The sequence below is a fragment of the Dendropsophus ebraccatus genome, chromosome 2 (genome assembly GCF_027789765.1).
Source record: "Dendropsophus ebraccatus isolate aDenEbr1 chromosome 2, aDenEbr1.pat, whole genome shotgun sequence".
NCBI lineage: Eukaryota > Metazoa > Chordata > Amphibia > Anura > Hylidae > Dendropsophus > Dendropsophus ebraccatus.
The window spans coordinates 24,008,311-24,029,278 of record NC_091455.1 but is presented as its reverse complement, the minus strand read 5'-3'; the positions used below and the strand labels follow the sequence as shown (position 1 = coordinate 24,029,278).

Here is a 20,968-nt window from a genome sequence, read left to right as displayed (position 1 = left end):
CACGGTCTTCTGTGTCTTCAGCAGAAAGCAGCAGCTCAAAACTGGGGGAGGGAAACTCAAAAGATAAAATATATGGAACCCATTGGTAGTCTCGGGGGTGAGGGGGGAGTCCAGAATAAACAAGATGTATTATGCATAGTAGGGCGAACAGACAGCACAGGTCAGAGGTCACTGGTATTGTTCATATGTTTTATTAGCATGGAAAACAACAGGTAAGAGCAGACAGATTACACACCTGATGAGGTGGCTGGGTTTATTTCTTTGCTGAAAGAACAATGTGAACAATACCTCTGACCTTCTAGGAGCTAAAATGTAATACCGCATACAACCTGGAGACAGGGGTGGCGCTGTTTTTGGAAGAAATGCAGCTATGTTTTTGTAATCCTGCACAATAAGAGGATGGAAGCAACTCTAAGAAAGAAACTATGTGGCACGGTCACTATCATTAAAAGACGTCTTTATTGAATTGTACGGAAAATCATAGTTGCTATTTAAGTTATGACAATGTTGTTGGTCTCAGATCGGCTGGGTGGCTGGTTAGTTAGCCTGGTCCTGTAACGCTTCAGCCATGAAGAGTTTTCCTAGATTCTGAGAAGTGAATTCCTTAATATTCTCGATGTACGTGTTAATTTGACCTGCGGACAGAACAAAAAGATGGTTAAAGGAAATGTCCATGAATGAACAAAAATAGTAAAACGATAAAAAACCTTACTTAAATTAAAAAGCAGATTGTGAGCCCCTCAGATAAAGGTTAGATGTACCTCTACTTCATCTACTACAAGGAAGAGGAGTAGCCTTGTGTCCATAGACCATACATAGGAATACCAGCCTTGTGTCCATAGACCATACATAGGAATACCAGCCTTGTGTCCATAGACCATACATAGGAATACCAGCCTTGTGTCCATAGACCATACATAGGAATACCAGCCTTGTGTCCATAGACCATACATAGGAATACCAGCCTTGGCGGCTGCAGTCATCTCTTATACCGCACATAAATATGCATAAAACCCATCAGTATTTTTTTTCTCTTGGCTGCACTGCACATCTGAGAATGACACCCCCCTATAGCGGGGCTTCACAACCTATAGATGACCTGAATCCCATAATTCTTGACATGACAGCTTTATGATAATTAATCCTCTCTCGATCAGCAGATGCTTCGGCATTGATCCAGCGCACGTTTCCAATCTTCCTAAGTGATCCGGAGTCGGTAGCGGTAGCTGCGGCTGAGCCGGTGACATCATACACACGTGAAGTCGGCACAATGGGCTCCGTTTTTCGTTAATGGGCACAGTTGCAAGCAATTACCAGCCATTTGTATATATACATTCGGGGTGATGTCACGAGGAGAAGACTTTTTTTCAATAGGAGTCTTTGTGTTTTTTTTCTTCTTCTCCTCTGACTTTAGAGACCTGTCACTTTAGCAGGAAAGCAAATTAGTTTCCAATTTCTAACTCGCAGGATATGAGAAGTGGCTTTGTCCGGCTTTATGAAGAATAACTAGGTGTCTGGAACGTCTTAAGTTCACATGGGCACAGAAAATGATTAATATGTTCATGGCAGGAGTTACACTGGGGGAGTAATGGCAGCTACCTGGGAAGGAGAGCCGACTGCTTACAGACAACCCGCGCCCACGCAACGGACAAACTGTGCGGTGGCCAAATCTATACGTGCAAAATTCTATCCAACCAACTCACCAGGAGACCAAGCCACAAGCTACAATCCCACACAAAGCTTGTCAGGAGCTCTGCAGGTTGCATCCTCAGATGCATGGGCTTAACCCATAAAACGCTGCATCCGCCAGCAATAGGTAACCTGCACGATCTTAGGCGTATTGTTATTCATGCGGCATCCAGGAAATCTGCTGTGACATTAAATGCATTAATTCACATCACTCCTGCGGGGCTCACCATCTCTGTAGGATACATCTAATATATAGAAGCCCAGTTCTGGATGAGGAGTAAGGCTGCAATGCAGAGGTGCTTAACTCTATTCTAAACAGCCATAGTTGCTGCAGGGGCGCGGGGACAGCCATAGGTGCTGCAGGGGACAGCCAGAGGTGGTGCAGGGGTGTTGGGACAGCCATAGGTGCTGCAGGGGACAGCCAGAGGTGGTGCAGGGGCACAGGGACAGCCATAGGTGCTGCAGGGGACAGCCAGAGGTGGTGCAGGGGCACAGGGACAGCCATAGGTGCTGCAGGGGACAGCCAGAGGTGGTGCAGGGGTGTTGGGACAGCCATAGGTGCTGCAGGGGACAGCCAGAGGTGGTGCAGGGGTGTTGGGACAGCCATAGGTGCTGCAGGGGACAGCCAGAGGTGGTGCAGGGGCGTTGGGACAGCCAGAGGTGGTGCAGGGGCGCAGGGGACAGCCACAGGCATTCTATATGGACTAAAAGTCCATTTCCTAGCTGACGCCTGCTGTGCTCATGAGGACCTGGGCGGCACTACATTATAGAGAGAACTATACAGTCCCCTCTACCCTCTCCGAGCACTCATCTGTATGATCAAAGAGAGAACTATGCAACTTTACAGTCTCTGATCTGATCAAAGAGAGAACTGTACATCCATGTGTGTTACAACTGGGGATGAGTGCACCTCGAGCATGCTCAAATCCATTCAGCATTTGAATAGCGGTGTCTGAAGAAGTTGGATGCAGCCCTAGGGAGTCTGGGAAAACATGGATACATCCAACAGGCTGCATCCAACTTCTTCAGACACCGGTTTTCAAATGCAGAATGATGGGATTGCAGCATGCATAAGTTATGTTCATCTCTAGTTGCAACAAGGTATCATGCCGTTTCCAAATCTCATACCCCTGCACACCATTTCTATGCACAGAGCAGAAATCCGATTTGAAAGCACTGGAAGCTAAACTGACTGTCCATCAAGCAGGGACAGGGATGGGAGGGGGAGCGGGGAGAAGTTACAGCCCTCTGGACTTCAGGAACTCCGGAATGAAAATAGAAGCATTTGTCTACATTATGGAAGCGCAGGTGGATATCTAAAAGGTACCAATCTAAAAGGTACCATGTGTCTCCTTTTCCTAACAGCGTCACAATTTGGAATGTGAATTGCAGCTGACGGTCACTTATTTTCTACCCTACACCATCAGGGATTTCGACATTAAAAGAGAAGTCCGGCCAAAATGAAAAATCCGCTGCAGGCAGAGGGTGCGGCAACATAAGGACTTTGTACCTGCCCATCCTTGTCCCTGCCTGTGCCACCTGAGTGCTGCATCACCGGTCACAGATCCCCCACAACCTCAAGGATCTCCAGCAACATCACGGCCTGGCTCAGGAAAACAGGCCCTTCCTGCCAGGTTGTGACAACACCGGAACCCGGGAGAAACTGGAGCCCCGTAGTAGTCAGGAAACTTGTGACGCAGCGCTGCAGGGGCACGGGGACAGGTGAGTACAGTTTCTTTATTATGCTCCTGCACCCCCTGCTTGCAGCAGATTTTACATTATGGGCAGACTTCTCCTTTAAGCCCTTTTCTTCTCTCGGCATTAGGCTACTCACCTCCCTCAATCACCAGAGATACTTGCAGGGACCTTTTTCCTGCCCTACACCACCAGGGACACCGGCAATAACCACCTCACTGTCCTAAGTCAGAGATGAAGACATCAACCCATTCTCTGTCCTAAATCCCAGGAGTGGTGGCATAATCCCTTTAAATTTCATGGCTAACCATCTGCCTGTTCGAAATAGTGCTTTGTTTCTGTTCTGTATTGGAGGTTACAGGTCAAGTCCTTAACTTCCTTGCTCAGGAGCTACGTAGGCAGATTCCCACAATTCTACAAGAGAACCTATACCGATTCACCCGCCATACAAGTGGGATAGCAGAAGGCCCCTACGAAAGCAAAATCGGTGAAAGCAACGACTAATGAGGACAGGAGAACCATGGTGTGTAAGCATGGCCGGAACGACCACACCAGACAATATAATGTGTAGGAGCCGCTCTAATGCGCTGTCACTATACATACACACATTATGACTAGTTTAGAAAACCTATAATCTAGGCTTTGGACTGGCGCCCGATCCCTCCCTGTCCCCTGTGGCTCTCTAGCACACAGTGTATTACAAGCTGTCATTTGTTCCCATCTGTATAGTGATAGGTGGGCTGCGCTGGCACGATATGTGCTTTACCAGTGTCTAGAATGTAAATACACAATGTAATTACAGCACAATAATTGATTTTACTCACAATGTATCCCGGGGTCTCGGAGGTGCATGAAAAGCACCAAAAGCATAATTGAGATTTTTTTTTTTTTTGCTATCCCTTGTAAATACACAGCTAAGAAATCCTCAGTAGCGGCAATGAGTGTTATTTATTGTAAGCTGAATAATAAATGGGCTTTATTTACCCATAAAAAAGCTGCTGCTCATAGAGTCCATCCAAGGAGAAAATGAATCCCGGCCGTCACACAGTCCTCATATGCAATGCATTACATTCGTGGACCGCCAATGCCCCTCTTATTCAGCCCCGAGAACTGCAGCTACAAGGAAAAACTATAGGACCTAACAGACAGGCTTCATCCCGGCCATAGGAAACTCTATACCGATAATCAGCACCGGTCCGGCCAAGGAGAAAATCGTTACACTCACAGGGGTTAACGCATTAAAAATCATTTGCTTTGTATATTCAAGTGATCTGGCCTAGTTTCCCTAACCATTAGGTGTAATTAGTCTGTAATTATAGAGGGGCGGGAGACCCTCAACCTTGTCAGGACCAGGAAGGAGCGGAGGAGGGGGGGCTCCCTGGAGAGGGTTCAGCCAGACAGAGAAACACGCATGACACATGTGCAGAAGAGACTTACTGTATAGTAACCAGACTGACACAGCCCGGGAAGGTGCAATGATGTGTAAAGAAAGTCACACAGCATCACACGCTGCCCGCCGACCATCCATCATACTGAACTATGCCATGGACGTTACTGACTAAGGGTGTAGTTCAAATAAACTGGGTATACACTCATGAACACACAAGCATTATAAATTACAATCTACATGTATATTGGGGGATATATATTTTTATATATATATATATATATATATATATATATATATATATATATTTTTTTTTTTTTTTTTTTTTTAAATTTGCACACATTCTCTCTCATATTATATATATATATGCACACATTCTCTCATATATATATGCACACATTCTCTCTCACATATATATGCACACATTCTCTCTCTCATATATATATATATATATATATATATATATATATATGTATATATATATGCACACATTCTCTCTCTCATATACATTATGATTTATACACATAGGTATATAGGGACAATAGTGCTCATATGGGCACTTTTTTAGTGTGTACCCAGCTCTTACCTGCAAACACTGTACTATGAGGGTATGTTCACACAGAGTAATATAGGTGGAGAGCTCGGATATGGAATCCCCCCGTGTGACACTGAGGCAGGTGGGATTCCGCCTATATTACTCAGTGTGAACATACCCTTAGTGGTAGTGCAGGGAAAGCTGTGCAGAAAAAAAAAAACTAAGCCTGTAGGTCTGACCTCTGGGACCCCTACGGATTCTGAGAAAACGCTAATTCAGCATTTATTCTCAGTATCGGCAGGTGTCCCAGAGTTTACACTATAAGGCATACGCTACCACTTCATAAGATAGTGTATATACGTACATGATAGGTATTACCTGCCTGTTATTCACAGAGCATATACACATAAATGGAGATGCTGTGTACCCAGCAATAAATGACATATACCCAGCCTATAACATCCATAGCACAGGGCAGTCTGAGACACCTGCACGTCTGGCATGTAAGGTGGTGAGCATTACCTGCAATGAGAAGGGAATCCATTCTGGGTGGAGGAAGAGGCGGCTTGAACAGCTTGGAAACGTCTTCTTCAGGCAGGGGCGGCTCCCCACGACTCTGCCGCTGAATGTTTTCCTGCTGCCGCCTTTGGATGTACTGAAAAGACAAGGATTATACGTTGAATTAGTGGATTTAAGCCAGGGCCGTTGCTGCTGCCATATGTTACTGACATACTGGACATTGCTCTAGGCAGCTGACAGCCACTTGTAGTATGCTCAACCCTAAAGGGAACCCCATGGGAACACCGCCTACCCACATGCACTATAAGGCTGCATTAATATACAGTCAGAGCATGGACAATAGAAGAGGCCTCAGGACTCCCGGCATCAACCTTTATTATGGTGCCCGGAGCTCTAAAACTGGAAACTCTCCACACTACTGAACCGGCACGGCTGGGTCACTTCAGTAGTGTGAAAGATTAACTATTTCAGAGCTCACACCAATATAATGAATGTTGATTCAGAGAGTCCCATGGTCCAGTCTGTGGTATACAGCCCGCACACGGTCTGTATTGTCTGTATGCAGCCTTAGATTGGTCCCCTCTGTTATGCCTCACATTACAATGGGAAAGCCATAATTTCCTCCAAACTCACTGGCACCATCTCATATCCTCATGGACGACTCGTAAAGTTGCTGGACTAACCCTTCGGAGCAATGACCAGATGATTTTAGCACTCAAGGTTGCACAGCTTTTCGTAATTCACATTATTTCAGGCCGCAGGACCAGAGCTGGGATGTATATATCAGTAGTGCACACACGGGTACATCCTTTCCCTTACTTGTCTAGACATTTACACAGCGCTGAAGAAAGTGCACTGGACTGAGCTAGGGGGAGGACTTACAGTACACTACTATAGATGTGGAGGGAGAAGGGGTTACTGATACACTGGTTTGGCAATGTAAGCAAAAATTAACAAAACTGCAACAGCACATGAAGGAATGGGAACTGCTGAGATGAGAGGGAAGCCTTGATTTACCTGGCGGCTTGAGAAGGTAGGCAAGTGCAAAACAAATTCCCACACAACAATTCCCACGATCACTGGCCACAACAGTAACATCCAGACCACCGTATGGTGAGTAAGTCACGATATAACAGTAAGTGACACAGAGTTCCAGGCACCACCTGACCAGGGGTGTCTACATTTCTATGGCATCCCGGCCGGAGCGTATACACATCGTATACGCTCCGGCCGGGATCCTGTGCGGCTCCGCAAATAACTGACATGTCAGTTTTCTGCGGCCGCAATTCAATGAATTGCGGCTGTAGGAAACCCTGTCCGTTCACACAATGAAGCAAGCGGCTCCAGCCGCTTGCTTCATTGTGTGCTGTGGGAGATTCTGATGCAGGCGCGCGCTGATGCGCCGCATCAGAACACTGCGGCCGGAAAGATCACCCGGCAGGGATGATCCGGGCAGAGACCGGCCGTTCCGTGACCATATATATATATTATATTTATATCGTTGCACAGTATGCATGTATATTGCGAGAGGAAGAATAAGAGAAGATGATGAGCGGAGGCCATGTCGGAGTTGGGAGGCTTCCAGCCGGCAGTTGCAGGTAATAAGACGTCTGCATTAGATCTTCCAGCTAACAGAGCAGTAAAACAGGTTCTTCACCTCTCACAAAATTAAGTTTGATCTTTTAATTACCTTCAATAATGATTTAGATTTACTTTCGGCGGCAGCTCCTGGCGGGATTGTGCTCGGCCGTGCTTCGCAGCCTCCTGGAAAGGCTGCTTATTATTTGCACGCTGGCCACTGTCTGAGAGAGGCATGACTGCAGGAAACCATACGTGGCTGTGACAGGCATTAGCCCAGAGAAATTGGCCGTATGACGAGCTGTGGGACTCCGCACCTGGCCTGTGATGCACTGGGTATTAATGCTGTTTTTTGGTTTTTTTTTTAATAATCTATATATTACATGTCACAGATGGAAGGGGTTTTTTTTTTCTGGGAAACATTACACAATATAGAATTTCGCATCCGATAATATGGTTGTGATTTAATGCTTAAGAACGCAGTTAAAGAATACACATGGGGGCGTGAAGGAAAAGATGGGGCATGGGAAAAAAACAGAGGCGCAGTCATAGTAACAGGAGAAAATCCCTTCACTGCCTCAACTTCTAGTGACCATCCTGTAGCATGCACTTCGCAAATTTTGTAAAAAATAAAAATAAAAAAAAATTATATTATAAATATATATATATATATATATATATATATCCACAATATATATCCAAAATTATATATATATATATATATATATATATATAAATATATATATATATATATATCCACACACTAGTATACACACACACATATAATATATTATATATATATATATATATATATACACACACACACACACATAATATATATATATACATACATACACACACAATATATTATATATATTATATTATCTATATATTTTGTTATTGTTATTATTGTTTTTTTATATATTTAACTTTTTTCTTAACCATGGTTTGTATGCTTTGAAAAAACAATAAAATTTGTATGTGTTGAAAAAATAAACAAACAGACCATGTGTGTTGTAGCCCTGCATGTTACTGTGGCCTAACATGGAGCTTGCTGGACATACTGGATTAGTAGATGTTTGGTACACTGTCAGAGGAGTATGTATACTGAGATTAGTGGATAAAGGAATAAAGGAGGATAAATTGAGGGCCTTTACAGTCTTGGCCACTAGGAGTCTCACTTCTCTGCAACCTGCTCTCCGAGGCCTGATGTTAGGGTAAATCTGTCTCTAGTACTAGATCGATACAGAACACAGCACCTGCTAAGTCCTTATTTTCATGCTGCCCAAAACTTTTGAGACGGTCCCTCCTCCTTGCCCAAGCAGCCTTGATTGATAGACATCTCTGTATTCACATTCAGGGAGAAATCTATCAATCAAGGCGGCTTAGCCAAGGAGAAGGGACCATCCCAATGACTTGTAGTGACTTTGGGCACTCTGAAGTTAATGAACGATTCTCTTTAAATGGGGAACTATCAGCAGGTAGTATATGTCCCTATTACACAGGGGTCGCCAAGGATGAAGGCATGTCTGTGACCTTCATCCTCGGTGCTGTTCCAGTGCAGTTAATCACTTGCTCCACGGTCCGGTAAGACTGTTAGGAGCACTGACCCACCCGCATAACGCTGATTCGCCCCAGTCCAGCCTGTCCCTTTCTAATGATAATCAATGGAGAGGGCGGGATCATTAATATGGGTGCAGATCAGTGTCCCTACTGTCTTACTGGACCGAGAAGCAAACTACTAACTGCACCGAACGGTGCCGAGGGTAAATATAAAAAGACATATCTTTATCCTTGGCGTCTCCGGTTTAATAAGACATTGGGCGACTAGTAAGGTCACATGAATCTGAGCACACATACATTGGCCGGCCGTAACATTAAAACCCCCTTCTTAATATTGTATAGCTGCCTCCCTCGAGGCCTGGACTCCACAAGACGCGAGAAGGAGTCCTGTGCAATCCGGTATACAGATATCAGCAGCAGATCTAGTAGGTCCTGTAAGTTGTGGGGAGCGGCCTTTATGGATCAGACTGAACCAGACCAGGTCGACTTCTTCCATTAGTCTATAGTTTAATTGTGGGCCCCACTGTAGGTGCTGGGTCAGCCATAAGTACTAACCACTACATACCAGGAACACCCCCACAAGACCGACCACTCGACCGGTCATAATTCGGCCATTATCACTTGCTTTATCTTCTCTGTGCTTTTAATCTTAAAGTGACGTTTAATTTTTTTTTTCTTTTTTTGCACAAATAAATAGTACAGATAATTTTAAGACACTTTGTAATTGGATTTATTAGCCAAAAAATGCATTTTTATCATGGAAAAGCAGTTTGAAGCTCTCCCTCCTGTCTTCATGATTCTCCTATGGAGAGGAGAGCGGTGGAGGGAGATGAGGCACCAAAACAGGACAACAAAGAGTTAATTTACAGCTACATCACCAGGCTATGACCTCTGAAGTCAACACTAACCTCTCTGACCTCTGAATACGGCTGTCACACAGGTCCCGCTGTGTAATCCTTTGTTCTCTGCTGGCGACTAATCTCCCTCCTCCCCCCCTCCCCTCTTCATAGACCAGACAGGATCCGAATGATGTAAATGTTCAGTGAATGAGAGAAAGGAGGGAGGGGGGGAGGGACCTGGGGAAAGTCTTTTTGAATGCAGATAATGCCATATTTGCCTAATAAACCCAATTACAAGGTTTCTTAAAATCGCCTGTACTACCGATTTCTGCAAAAAAAAACTTTAAGGCTGTTCGGTGTAAAAACCCATAATAGGAACAATTATTATAAAGTATCTTTTTTGTGAGGCAGCCATCAGCGCCGGATAGGAGGCGTTTCACTCGCTTGGTATTTAGAGCTAAAAACGCGACGGACATCACTTTAATCAGTGACATTTAAAACCGAACACTTTTTTTCTAACAGAATAAACTTCCCAGGAACAAATGAGAGTTTGTCTGATCGATGTTGCAGATATTAAACATGTTGTAATAAACCAGAACCGAAGCAATTAGGAAGAAATGAAGCCTGCACGGATGAACTTTCTCCTCTGGTTTCATCCGATAAAATTCTATTCTTCCGAGTGATATTCTGTGAGAGATAACGTTGTAAACATATTTAATGACTACAGTTCTGCTCGGCTCCTAAGTGCCTTTAAAAAAAAAAAAAAAAAAAAAAAAAAAAAGGTTGTTTTCCAGAATCCAGCCCTAAAAGAAAGAGTTTTGGCAGGATCGCCCCACTAGTCCACATAGGAGACGGGAGGAACGAGCGATCATAAAGGAAGGTGGTAGCAGGCCCAGACATCAGACCAAGTAACAGCTCTACAGTCTTGGCCACTAGGTGTCTCCCTTCTCTGCAATCTGCTGACCACTGCCTGCTGTTAAGGAAAATCTGTCTCTAGTAAAAAGATCAGAACAGAAAACAGCAGGTGTTAAAGCCAACTCTACTTCCTATGTTCTGGAGAGAGTATGAGCCATATAACTGCAGCCCGAGCAATACCTGCTGAAGGTGATCTACACCATTCCTGAAAAGCAAATCAAGGTTTTGCTTCTCTCTCTCACCACGCCTAAAATGTCTAGTGTGTTAAACTTTTTTTTCAGCACGGATGTGGATTAAAAACATTTTTTATTTTCAACATGGGACAGTCATGGAAAAAACATTGTTTACGTGTTTCGGCGAGAGCCTTGTTCATGTTACAGCAGAAGTTCCGTACTTATTGTAACCCTTTCCTTTGTTCCGCCCACACATCACTGTGCTAACCCAGTACATTAGTAACCCCCTTCTCCCTCCCATATACCATCTATAGTACTGCGCTTTGTAAATCATTTTCATACATTGCAGCCTGTTCAGTCCAGTGTACGTTCACCTGCCACAGCAGAGAGGAGTGTATGTTATGCTGTGACCAGATAAGTAAGGGAAAGGAAATCTTGTGTGTGCACTACTGGCATACAACTCAGCTCAGGTCCCATTGTCCAAACTCAAAGGGATATCCTGGTATCAGGAATATTAGGTGGTGGACTAGCTGTGGACAGCAATGCATTCTGGGAATCAAATCTGACAATATAGATTTTTACTGGTTACTGCAGCTTTTTATTTTCTTTTTACTTGATGCCAGTGTACCCCTTTAAGAAGCGAGCTGCCTTTGCCCCCCTCGTAGCAGGAAATCCCAGCACCAACAAGCAGGACTGTTACAGTCAGCCGCACAGTCTCTTTAGTGAGTGCAGCCAACGGGAGCAGCCATATATAAGATAGATGCTATTTCTCTTTGTTCTGGCTTTGGCATCAAAAACTGCATCAAAAACTGCCAGTGTGAAAGCTGCCATATTACTGCTAATCTACTGAACCAGCTGCCCAGCAACTACACTCTGTTCATGGAGAGGGATGCGCTCTGATTTAAAGGGAACAGAGAAAACAATTGCAAAGAAAAATGACAATCTTATTTCATTGGACAACTTTACCTATCCTACAGTATAGCTTGTATAGGCTTTTTATGTTTTCTTTTTCCTATCAGAGGACCTACCTGGTGTTTCTGTTGCGTCTGCTTGCTGGCGTTCCTCAGGAAGGTGTTGTACTTCACAATATCCTGGCTCATTTCATCTACTCGGTCCATAAGGAGCTGAAGACTCTTCTCTAGATGATTACTGCACAGGGAAATAAGCAAGGAGTTAGGATACAGGAGTACTTACAGACCATCCACAAGGCGGGAGGGACGCCTGGTGATTACATAAGCCAGCACTTGAACATTCGATTGGTGAAAAGGCGGCCTTACATGTGATGGGGCCATTGAACATGCTAAGATTGGGTAAAGAGCACTTCACCGCCGCTGCAGAGTATACACAGCAAAGAGCAACAAGCAACGTGAATACAGAATGGAAGAGGAGTGGAGAGACAATCAGCATGGAAGCTGCCGGATGGATCAGACATGCACTGTACACACACGTGTTATCGCTTATTAAGCAGCATTGGCGTCTTTTTTTTCTTTTCTTTCGTTGCTTTTGTTCTATGAGCCGTTACTGGGTAGAAAGTCCATAAATCGCTATAGTCCGGGACCTTGAAGGGAAGAGTTAGTGTACAACGCAGCACAAGGCCGAGCGCTCATGGCAGGAGATGTAGTTCTCTTATTTATACGCTACCACTTGCAGCTGGTTCATTGTTTACGGCTCGATAATAAGATCAACTACACAAGTGATAGAATTCTAGGTTTTTTCAATTCTATTCCAATGATCTGGGCAACTACAAAGGGGTTGTACAGGATTAGAAAACAAAGGGGTTATTGAGGGTTTTAAAGGAGAAGTCCAGTGTATTATAAAAGCCAGCTGGGGTAAAATTGATTACAAGTACTAACTTACCTCTCTCCCCTGTGAGACAGAGGTCACATGATCTGTCTCGCATCATGTGTAACTCCGCCCACCACTGACATCACACAGTAATCACCTAGCCAGGGATGGGGAAACAACAGCCTCTCCTGAGCAGTATAGGGCAAAGTACACACTGTTGTTCCATCTTTTTTTCTCTACTCTATGTAGATGAACAGATGATGATGTAGTGCCATGATGTAAAACTGAGATCAAAGTTTGAATCTGGGCTAGGAGCAGCAGATACAAGTGGGAAAGGTATCATACAATCGGTAGAGGATCTGTGAGTGCAACTCACCAAACGCAACAAAGTCACCAAGCATGACATGCGGATTTCCCTACAAATGCATGGCGCATTTCAATTCTGCTACATTGAGAGTACTGAATTCCATTGGAGGATCCATAACATATGGATGTTTTTTTTTGCACTGCAAATTCAGCAATAGATAGATGGGATTACTAATATTTTATCCATTATCCTGCCAACATAATCCTGCGCAAATCTAAGGGTAACCCTGCAGCTTTTCTGTCCTGCATTAACTCACCCTAACAATACACATGTGATGTCCTCCTTACACTCCAAGCCTTTTATATGGAATAAAATCCTATCACCCACTACTGACAATACACAGCATCCTACATATATGACCGTGCATGTGATATACACAGGGCTGCCAGTATATAGTCGCATTAATACCAATATATATACAGCTGCATTCATACTATTATATACAAAGCCCTCCCAGTATATAGCCGCATTCATGCTATTATATGCACAGCGCTTCCAGTATACAGTCGCACTTATACTAATATATACACTGCGCTCCCAGTATATAGCTGCACACATAATATTATACACACAGCTGCAAGCACCGACGCAGACTTAATATACTGGGTGGACACACGGCTGCATATACTGGAGCCAAACAGATGCTTCTGGGAGCCAACACAGGAGCCCGTCCAAGCAGGTCAATATAACATATTATAAAGTGGGACAATGCGTATGGACGTCCAAGAGGAGGGACTACTGGGACGTACATTAACATTTAATGATGTGCGGCAAATGGAAAAATGTATTTGTTATTAAGGGACTTCCCTTCCTCAGGATCTGAGCACTTACTAGGTAATGACCGTAACACTGTGCATGTAAGCTGCCAAATACATGCGTCCAATATTTGTGAAATATAAAAAATATCTATATATATATGGATTCAGCAGCAGCATAGGGGAGGGGAGGACCTCAACAAATGGCTCTCTTCAGATTACATATATAACCTAAAAATTCTTTAAAGGGGTTGACCACCTTACAGTAAAATAGTTCCATTCGCAGTATTAGTAAGTGTACTCACTGTATATACTGACAGCAGCTCCTGTGTACCTTATAACTAAAACCAGACTCCCCTCCTCCAGGCTTTGCTGTCCTGCTCTGTGGTGATTCTGTTCATAAGATGGCCAACATGGAAGAGCATGTGACAGGACTACTCCTGAGACTGTATATGCCTATGGAGGACAACGGAGGGGCGGGGGCATGGTCACATCCTGCTCCATGTCGGCCATTTTATGGACAGAATCACCACAGAGTAGGACAACACAGCCTAGAGAAGGAAGTCTAATTTTAGCATTTTGAGGTACACAGGGAGCTGCTGGCAATAGGTGCAATGAGTACACTTATAGTACAGAGTATACTGTACACTGAGCAATATAACTTAAGTGGTCAACTCCTTTATGGGGTTGCCTAAAATTAAAAAGAAACAGCACCACACTTGGGTTGTACAACACGGGTATTACAACATAGCTCCAATCATTTGAATGGAGCTGAGCTACAATAACACACACAAACTGAAGACAAGAGTGGCGCTGTTTCTGGAAGGAAAATCTTTGTTTTCTAATCCTAGATAATCCCTTGAAGCTACAACTAAAAAAAAAAAAAAAAACTACTAGCCTATACTAAGAAAATCCACATATGTGATGTGGTGAGTCGTTGGCACCAATGCAGAGACCAAAGCTCAGATCCCCTTTTTCACACCTACATCTGAGGGCCCTACTCATTGGAACGATTATTGTTCGGACAATCGTTAAATCGTTCGGAACAAAGCGATAATCGTTCGGTTTAATAGCAGTTAACAATTAAACGACGAACGAGAAATCGCTGATCGCTTAATAAGACCTGGACCTATTTTTAGCGTTGACGTCATTCGGTCGTTTACAGTAGCGACAAACGCAATAGCGACGTAAAGACGACCGCAAGAACGATCACAAGTAACGATCATCGTTCAGTGTAATTGGGTGAACAATTTCAGGTTGTTCGCAATAGCGGTCGTTTAAGATCGTTTATCGTTAACGATTATGCGAACGATAATCGTCCCGTGGAACAGGGCCCTAATAGTACATGGCCTGAGGTAATTTGGCCATCTTGATTTGTCACTTGACCAATATGATAACTATCTGGTGCATGCCTGTAATATAAAAGCCGTACTCTCGTAATATTCCGTCATTTGAAGCAATATTCCGACCACAGGACTTAACCCCTTCAGGATTAAGCGGCAATGGTACATTGTCAAAGGCTAACACAGGGATGGGGAACCATAGACCATCAAGCTGCCGCAAAACTACAATTCCCATCAAGCCAAAGCTTTAGCTGTCCAGGCATGATGGGAATTGTAGTTTTGCATCAGCTGGAGGGCCGAAGATTGCCAACCATACAAGAACATAGACGTAACATTGGTCTAACGTTAACTTCATAGCCGTGTATGTCAGGAACAGAAGTGACAAGGTACAAGCTGCGAGGCCCGGACCAAGGAGCCAGACCCCCCCACATACACCCCCTCCTCGTGCACCGCAGCCATAGATCACTTTTTTTCTCTCTTTTTTACGACACTAACACTATGAAAGAAAATGAGCTGCATGAGCGGATTTTATAAGAAACTCTGGGACTCCGGCCGTGGAACAGGGAGTTATTGTTAGAACTTTGTGGTAACGCTGTGTTTGCTTCGGTCGTCGTGGAAACCCAGGCCTGGAAACAGATAACTAAAACAGATGTGGTGCGAGACATGAAGTAACTGATAAGTGCCGTCCAAGTGTACAGGCCCCGAGTTCTCTTTTTTTCCATAGATCTCAATAGTGCAGTCCGCCCCCGGCGCTCCTATCCAGGGGACCGGCTGATTGACACACTGCTATTTTAATAAAAGGAAACATGAAGATGGAGCGGACATTAAATAGACGGGACTACTCCCAAACTAAGGATTCATAATGTAACAGTCCTAAAAAAAATTACACATATATACACGCTATACCGCAGACATGAATACACAGATGTAGCAGAGATGAACGTGTCATTTAACTTATACAGGACCGGGATCCATGATTTATATCAGCGATTTCATGAACTACAACCCCCATCATGCCAGGGCGGGAGGCTTCAGAGCAAGTTTCGCAGCACATTGGCCACAGATATCTATTAATATAATGACACTGACTGACAGATTTGTGGGCAAGGTCCGGAAAATCTTGTCATGTGTTCATGTAAATCTCCACTCATAGTCCTACTCAGGGACTGTCCGCTCTATCAGCCGCGAGAATGCTGTCAATCACTAAGTAGGACCGCCTATATGACTACATAAAGGGGTTATCCAGGTTTAGAAAAAGTGCAGCTACCTTCTTTGCAGAAACAGCGCCGTCTCTGTCCCGAGGTTGTGTGGGGTATTACAATATAGAAACAATGGGAGTCAGCTCACCTCCAGAGATTTAGTGTCGATAGCAGATGGTGCACGGTTCGGCGTTGGCCTTAGGCCTGTTTAGTAGTAGAGAAGAAATAGATTGTGGTCCCTGCACTCCGAAAGTAAAATAAAAAAAAAAACTTTATGTCATATCAAAAATAGGTAAAACAAGATAAAATAAAAGCTCATGTAGAGGCTGCCAAAAGAACCAACGCGTTTCGCGCGCTTAATCATGGTCTCTACATAAGCTCTTATTTTATCTATTTTTGATGTGAAATAAAGTTTTTGAAGTTTTACTCTCGGAGTGTTGGGACCACAATCCATTTCTTCGGTATTATATACCAAAATACCTTCCTTCACTTCAATGGAACTGAGCTGCAAAACCCCACACCCAAACTAAAGACAGGAGAGAGGTGCTGTTTCTAGAAGAACGCAACAATGGGGTTTTTTTAATAACCTGGACAACCCCGTTAGGCCCAGAATGATTAGTAATTTTTGCCTGTGTGTGAATGTAACCTAATAAAATCTTCTTGAGGTTCCTATACATGTTAGTCAACAGTTCAGCAAACCAAGACTGGTCAGAGGAGAGTTGAGAGGTCTCCATACGCTTTCCACAATGTCATAACTGCTACCCCGTCTGTATTTCAGCGTTATGCGCAGTACATCCGGGATAGGACGATACTGTACTGCACGTCTGCTGCAATACAGACGGGGGACCAGTTCCAGCGTGATTACAGTGATGGATAAGCCCAATGACTATGACTAGTGTGCCCCAAAATTACATACACCGCAGGAGATTATAAAAGTGTGTTTTGGGGGCACAGCAGGCAGGGACAGAGAATAGTTACATGTTTAGGCAGTGTGTGCAGTCCTGTATGGCAATGGTTTACTACGATTTTGGATGCGATTGTAGCCGTAAAAAGGAACTATTCACACATTTTTGAATTTAATCAGGACTATATAATAGGTCCACAATCTGCAAAAATTATATCCAAAATGCATCCGTAATTATTTGCAGATCCGTATAAGTGTGAAGTCCCTTATTAAAATGGCTGCCAGAAGGAGCTACACCTGTGACATTAGAATTACGGACACGTATACATAACGTCCGCAAATTATGGATTAGTGGATGACAAGCTATTCGTGGATGCGTAAAAATGACCAAGGTGTGAATACCCCAATAGAAATAAATAGTTCCTTACTTTTGCGGATCTGCAATTAGGGATAAAAGTACAGAACAAGTGAACGTTGCTTTACAGGGGTTATCCAGCGTTTGAAAAACATGGACATTTTCTTTTTTTACAGAGACAACACGACTCTTGTCTCCAGTTCAGGTGTGGGTTTTAATTAAGCTCCATTCACTTCAATGGAACAGAGTTCAAAAACCTGCACCCAAACTGGAGACAAGAGCGTTGCTGTCTCTGGAAGAAAGTGGTCAGATTTTTTCTAATGCTGGATAACCCCTTGCAGTAAAAATGCAAAAATAAACAGATACATACACATTGTTATATGTGTGTGTATGTAAATATATTATCTATATCATAAAAATCAAAGTCAGTCTGTCTGTCTGTCCTTCTGTCTGTCTGTCCTCTATAGACTTCCAAACGCCTGAACCGTTTGACCCCAAATTTGGCACACAGATACATTGGGTGCCCGGGAAGGTTATTGCGAAGGTCCCGTCCCCGCCAGATGTACAGGAGGGGAGGGGGAGGGGAAAGAGCGACGCCCCATAGAGATGAATGGGAAAATCTCCTCACTGCAAACACAGGTGATATAATTAGCTGCAGCAGACACGGCAGTTGGAGCCTTAGCAACCAATAGGATTACTGCTTTCATTTTCACAGGGAGCAATGGTTGCTAGGGAAGCTGCCTCACAACATCCACAGTAATAACTGGTAGACCCCCTACTCGATCTATACATTACATGTATATACAGGGCCCCCTACTCCATCTATACAGTACATGTATATACAGGGCCCCCTACTCCATCTATACAGTACATGTATATACAGGACCCCCTACTCCATCTATACAGTACATGTATATACAGGGCCCCCTACTCCATCTATACAGTACATGTATATACAGGGCCCCCTACTCCATCTATACAGTACATATATATACAGGACCCCCTACTCCATCTATACAGTACAGGTATATACAGGGCCCCCTACTCCATCTATACAGTACATGTATATACAGGACCCCCTACTCCATCTATACAGTACATGTATATACAGGATCCCCTACTCCATCCATACAGTACATGTATATACAGGGCCCCCTACTCCAGCTATACAGCACATGTATATACAGAGCCCCCTACTCCATCTATACAGTACATGTATATACAGGAGCCCCTACTCCATCTATACAGTACATGTATATACAGGAGCCCCTACTCCATCTATACAGTACATGTATACAGGGCCCCCTACTCCATCTATACAGTACATGTATATACAGGAGCCCCTACTCCATCTATACAGTACATGTATATACAGGAGCCCCTACTCCATCTATACAGTACATGTATATACAGGGCCCCCTACTCCATCTATACAGTACATGTATATACAGGGCACTACAGGTATACCAAACTGTGACTGGGTAACTGGGTAACACCGCCACACCAGACCTGACCAATACCGCTATACTGTGCTGGATAACACTGCCACACCAGACCTGACCAATACCGGCAAACTGTGACTGGGTAACACCATCATATCAGACCTGACCAACACCGCCATACCAGACCTGACCAATACCGCCATACTGTGACTGGATAACACCGCCACATCAGACCTGACCAATACCACCATACCGTGACTGGATCACACCGCCACACCAGACCTGACCAATACCGCCGTACCGTGACTGGATAACACCGCCACACCAGACCTGACCAATACAGACACACTGTGACTGAATAACACTGCCATACGGGTAAATACAACCCTGCAGGTATACAGGACACTACAGGTATACAGGACCCCAAAACTATACACTACAGGTATACAGGACCTCCACCAACTATATACTTCAGGTATACAGGACCTCCACCAACTATATACTACAGGTATACAGGACCCCAAAACTATACACTACAGGTATACAGGACCCCAAAACTATACACTACAGGTATACAGGAACTCCACCAACTATATACTACAGGTATATAGGACCCCAAACTATACACTACAGGTATACAGGACCTTAAAACTATACAGTACAGGTATACAGGACCTACACCAACTCTATAATACAGGTATACCGCACCTTCACCAACTCTATACTACAAGTATACAGGACCCCAAAGCTATATACTACAGGTATACAGGAACTCCACCAGCTATATACTACAGGTGTATAGGACCCCAAACTATACACTACAGGTATACATGACCTCCACCAACTCTATACTATAGTTATACAGGACCCTCAAACTATTCACTACAGGTATACAGGACCCCCGAACTGTATACTACAGGTATACAAGACCTCCACCAATTATACACTACAGGTATCCAGGACCCTCAAACTATTCACTACAGTTATACAGGACCCCAGAACTGTATACTACAGGCATACAAGACCTCCACCAATTATACACTACAGGTATCCAGGACCCTCAAACTATAAACTACAGGTATACAAGACCTCTACTAACTATACATTACAGGTATACAGCACCAACTATATACTACAGGTATACAGGACCCCCGAACTATACAGTACAGGTATACAGGACCTTCACCAACTGTACACTGCAGGTATACAGGACCTCCCTCAACTATACACTACAGGTATACAGCCCCCCCCCCAACTACACACTACAGGTATACAGGACCCACCCCCCACCTATACACTATAGGTATACATCCCTCCAACTATGCACTACAGATATGCGAGACCCCTAAAAACTATACATTGTGGGTATACAGAACCCCTCCAACTATGCACTACAGGTATACACTAATTCCACTGATTAACTCAGATGCAAATACCTTTAGCTTGGCCTCCTGGGCACCTTAGAACAAATCTAATTAACACACTGACACTTTATACCCGGGCAGCGCCGGGTACATTTTCTAGTAATATATATATATATATATATATATATATATATATATATATATATATATATATATATATATATATATATATATATATACATACATACACACACACAGTTGTGTGTCTCTCATCTATACAGCTGTATCAGTGATCTTTTGAAGAATAGAGCCTGTGATGAGATGCTCAGAACCAGACACCAAAACAACCAGAACCCTACAAGAATCCACTTGACTAAACTAAAAAAAAAAAAAAAGGAAAGGAAATTCTTAAAAAAAAAAAAAAAAAAAAAAAAAAAAAAAAAAAGGAACAACTATAAGCAGCCATATAAATAGCAGGCAGCGTACATGTTAATGTCGCCCCGTGACGTGATTTATAACTGGTCTGCAGCAGTGGCCGGAGCCCGCTCCTTTACATGAGAA

At 43.7% G+C, this 20,968-nt stretch overlaps 1 protein-coding gene across 1 annotated transcript in view; it reads right to left on the bottom strand.

The window, feature by feature from the left end:
• Positions 1 to 440: 440 nt before the first annotated feature.
• EIF3H (eukaryotic translation initiation factor 3 subunit H) overlaps positions 441 to 20,968 on the bottom strand; it is a 110,705-nt gene continuing 90,177 nt past the window's right edge. Inside the window, exons 6-8 of the mRNA XM_069959850.1 lie at positions 11,922 to 12,042; positions 5,829 to 5,961; positions 441 to 635 (exon numbers count right to left, since the gene is read on the bottom strand). Of these exons, the coding sequence (XP_069815951.1) occupies positions 538 to 635; positions 5,829 to 5,961; positions 11,922 to 12,042 (352 nt within the window). The 3' untranslated portion in view covers positions 441 to 537. The remainder of the gene's footprint in view (positions 636 to 5,828; positions 5,962 to 11,921; positions 12,043 to 20,968) is intronic.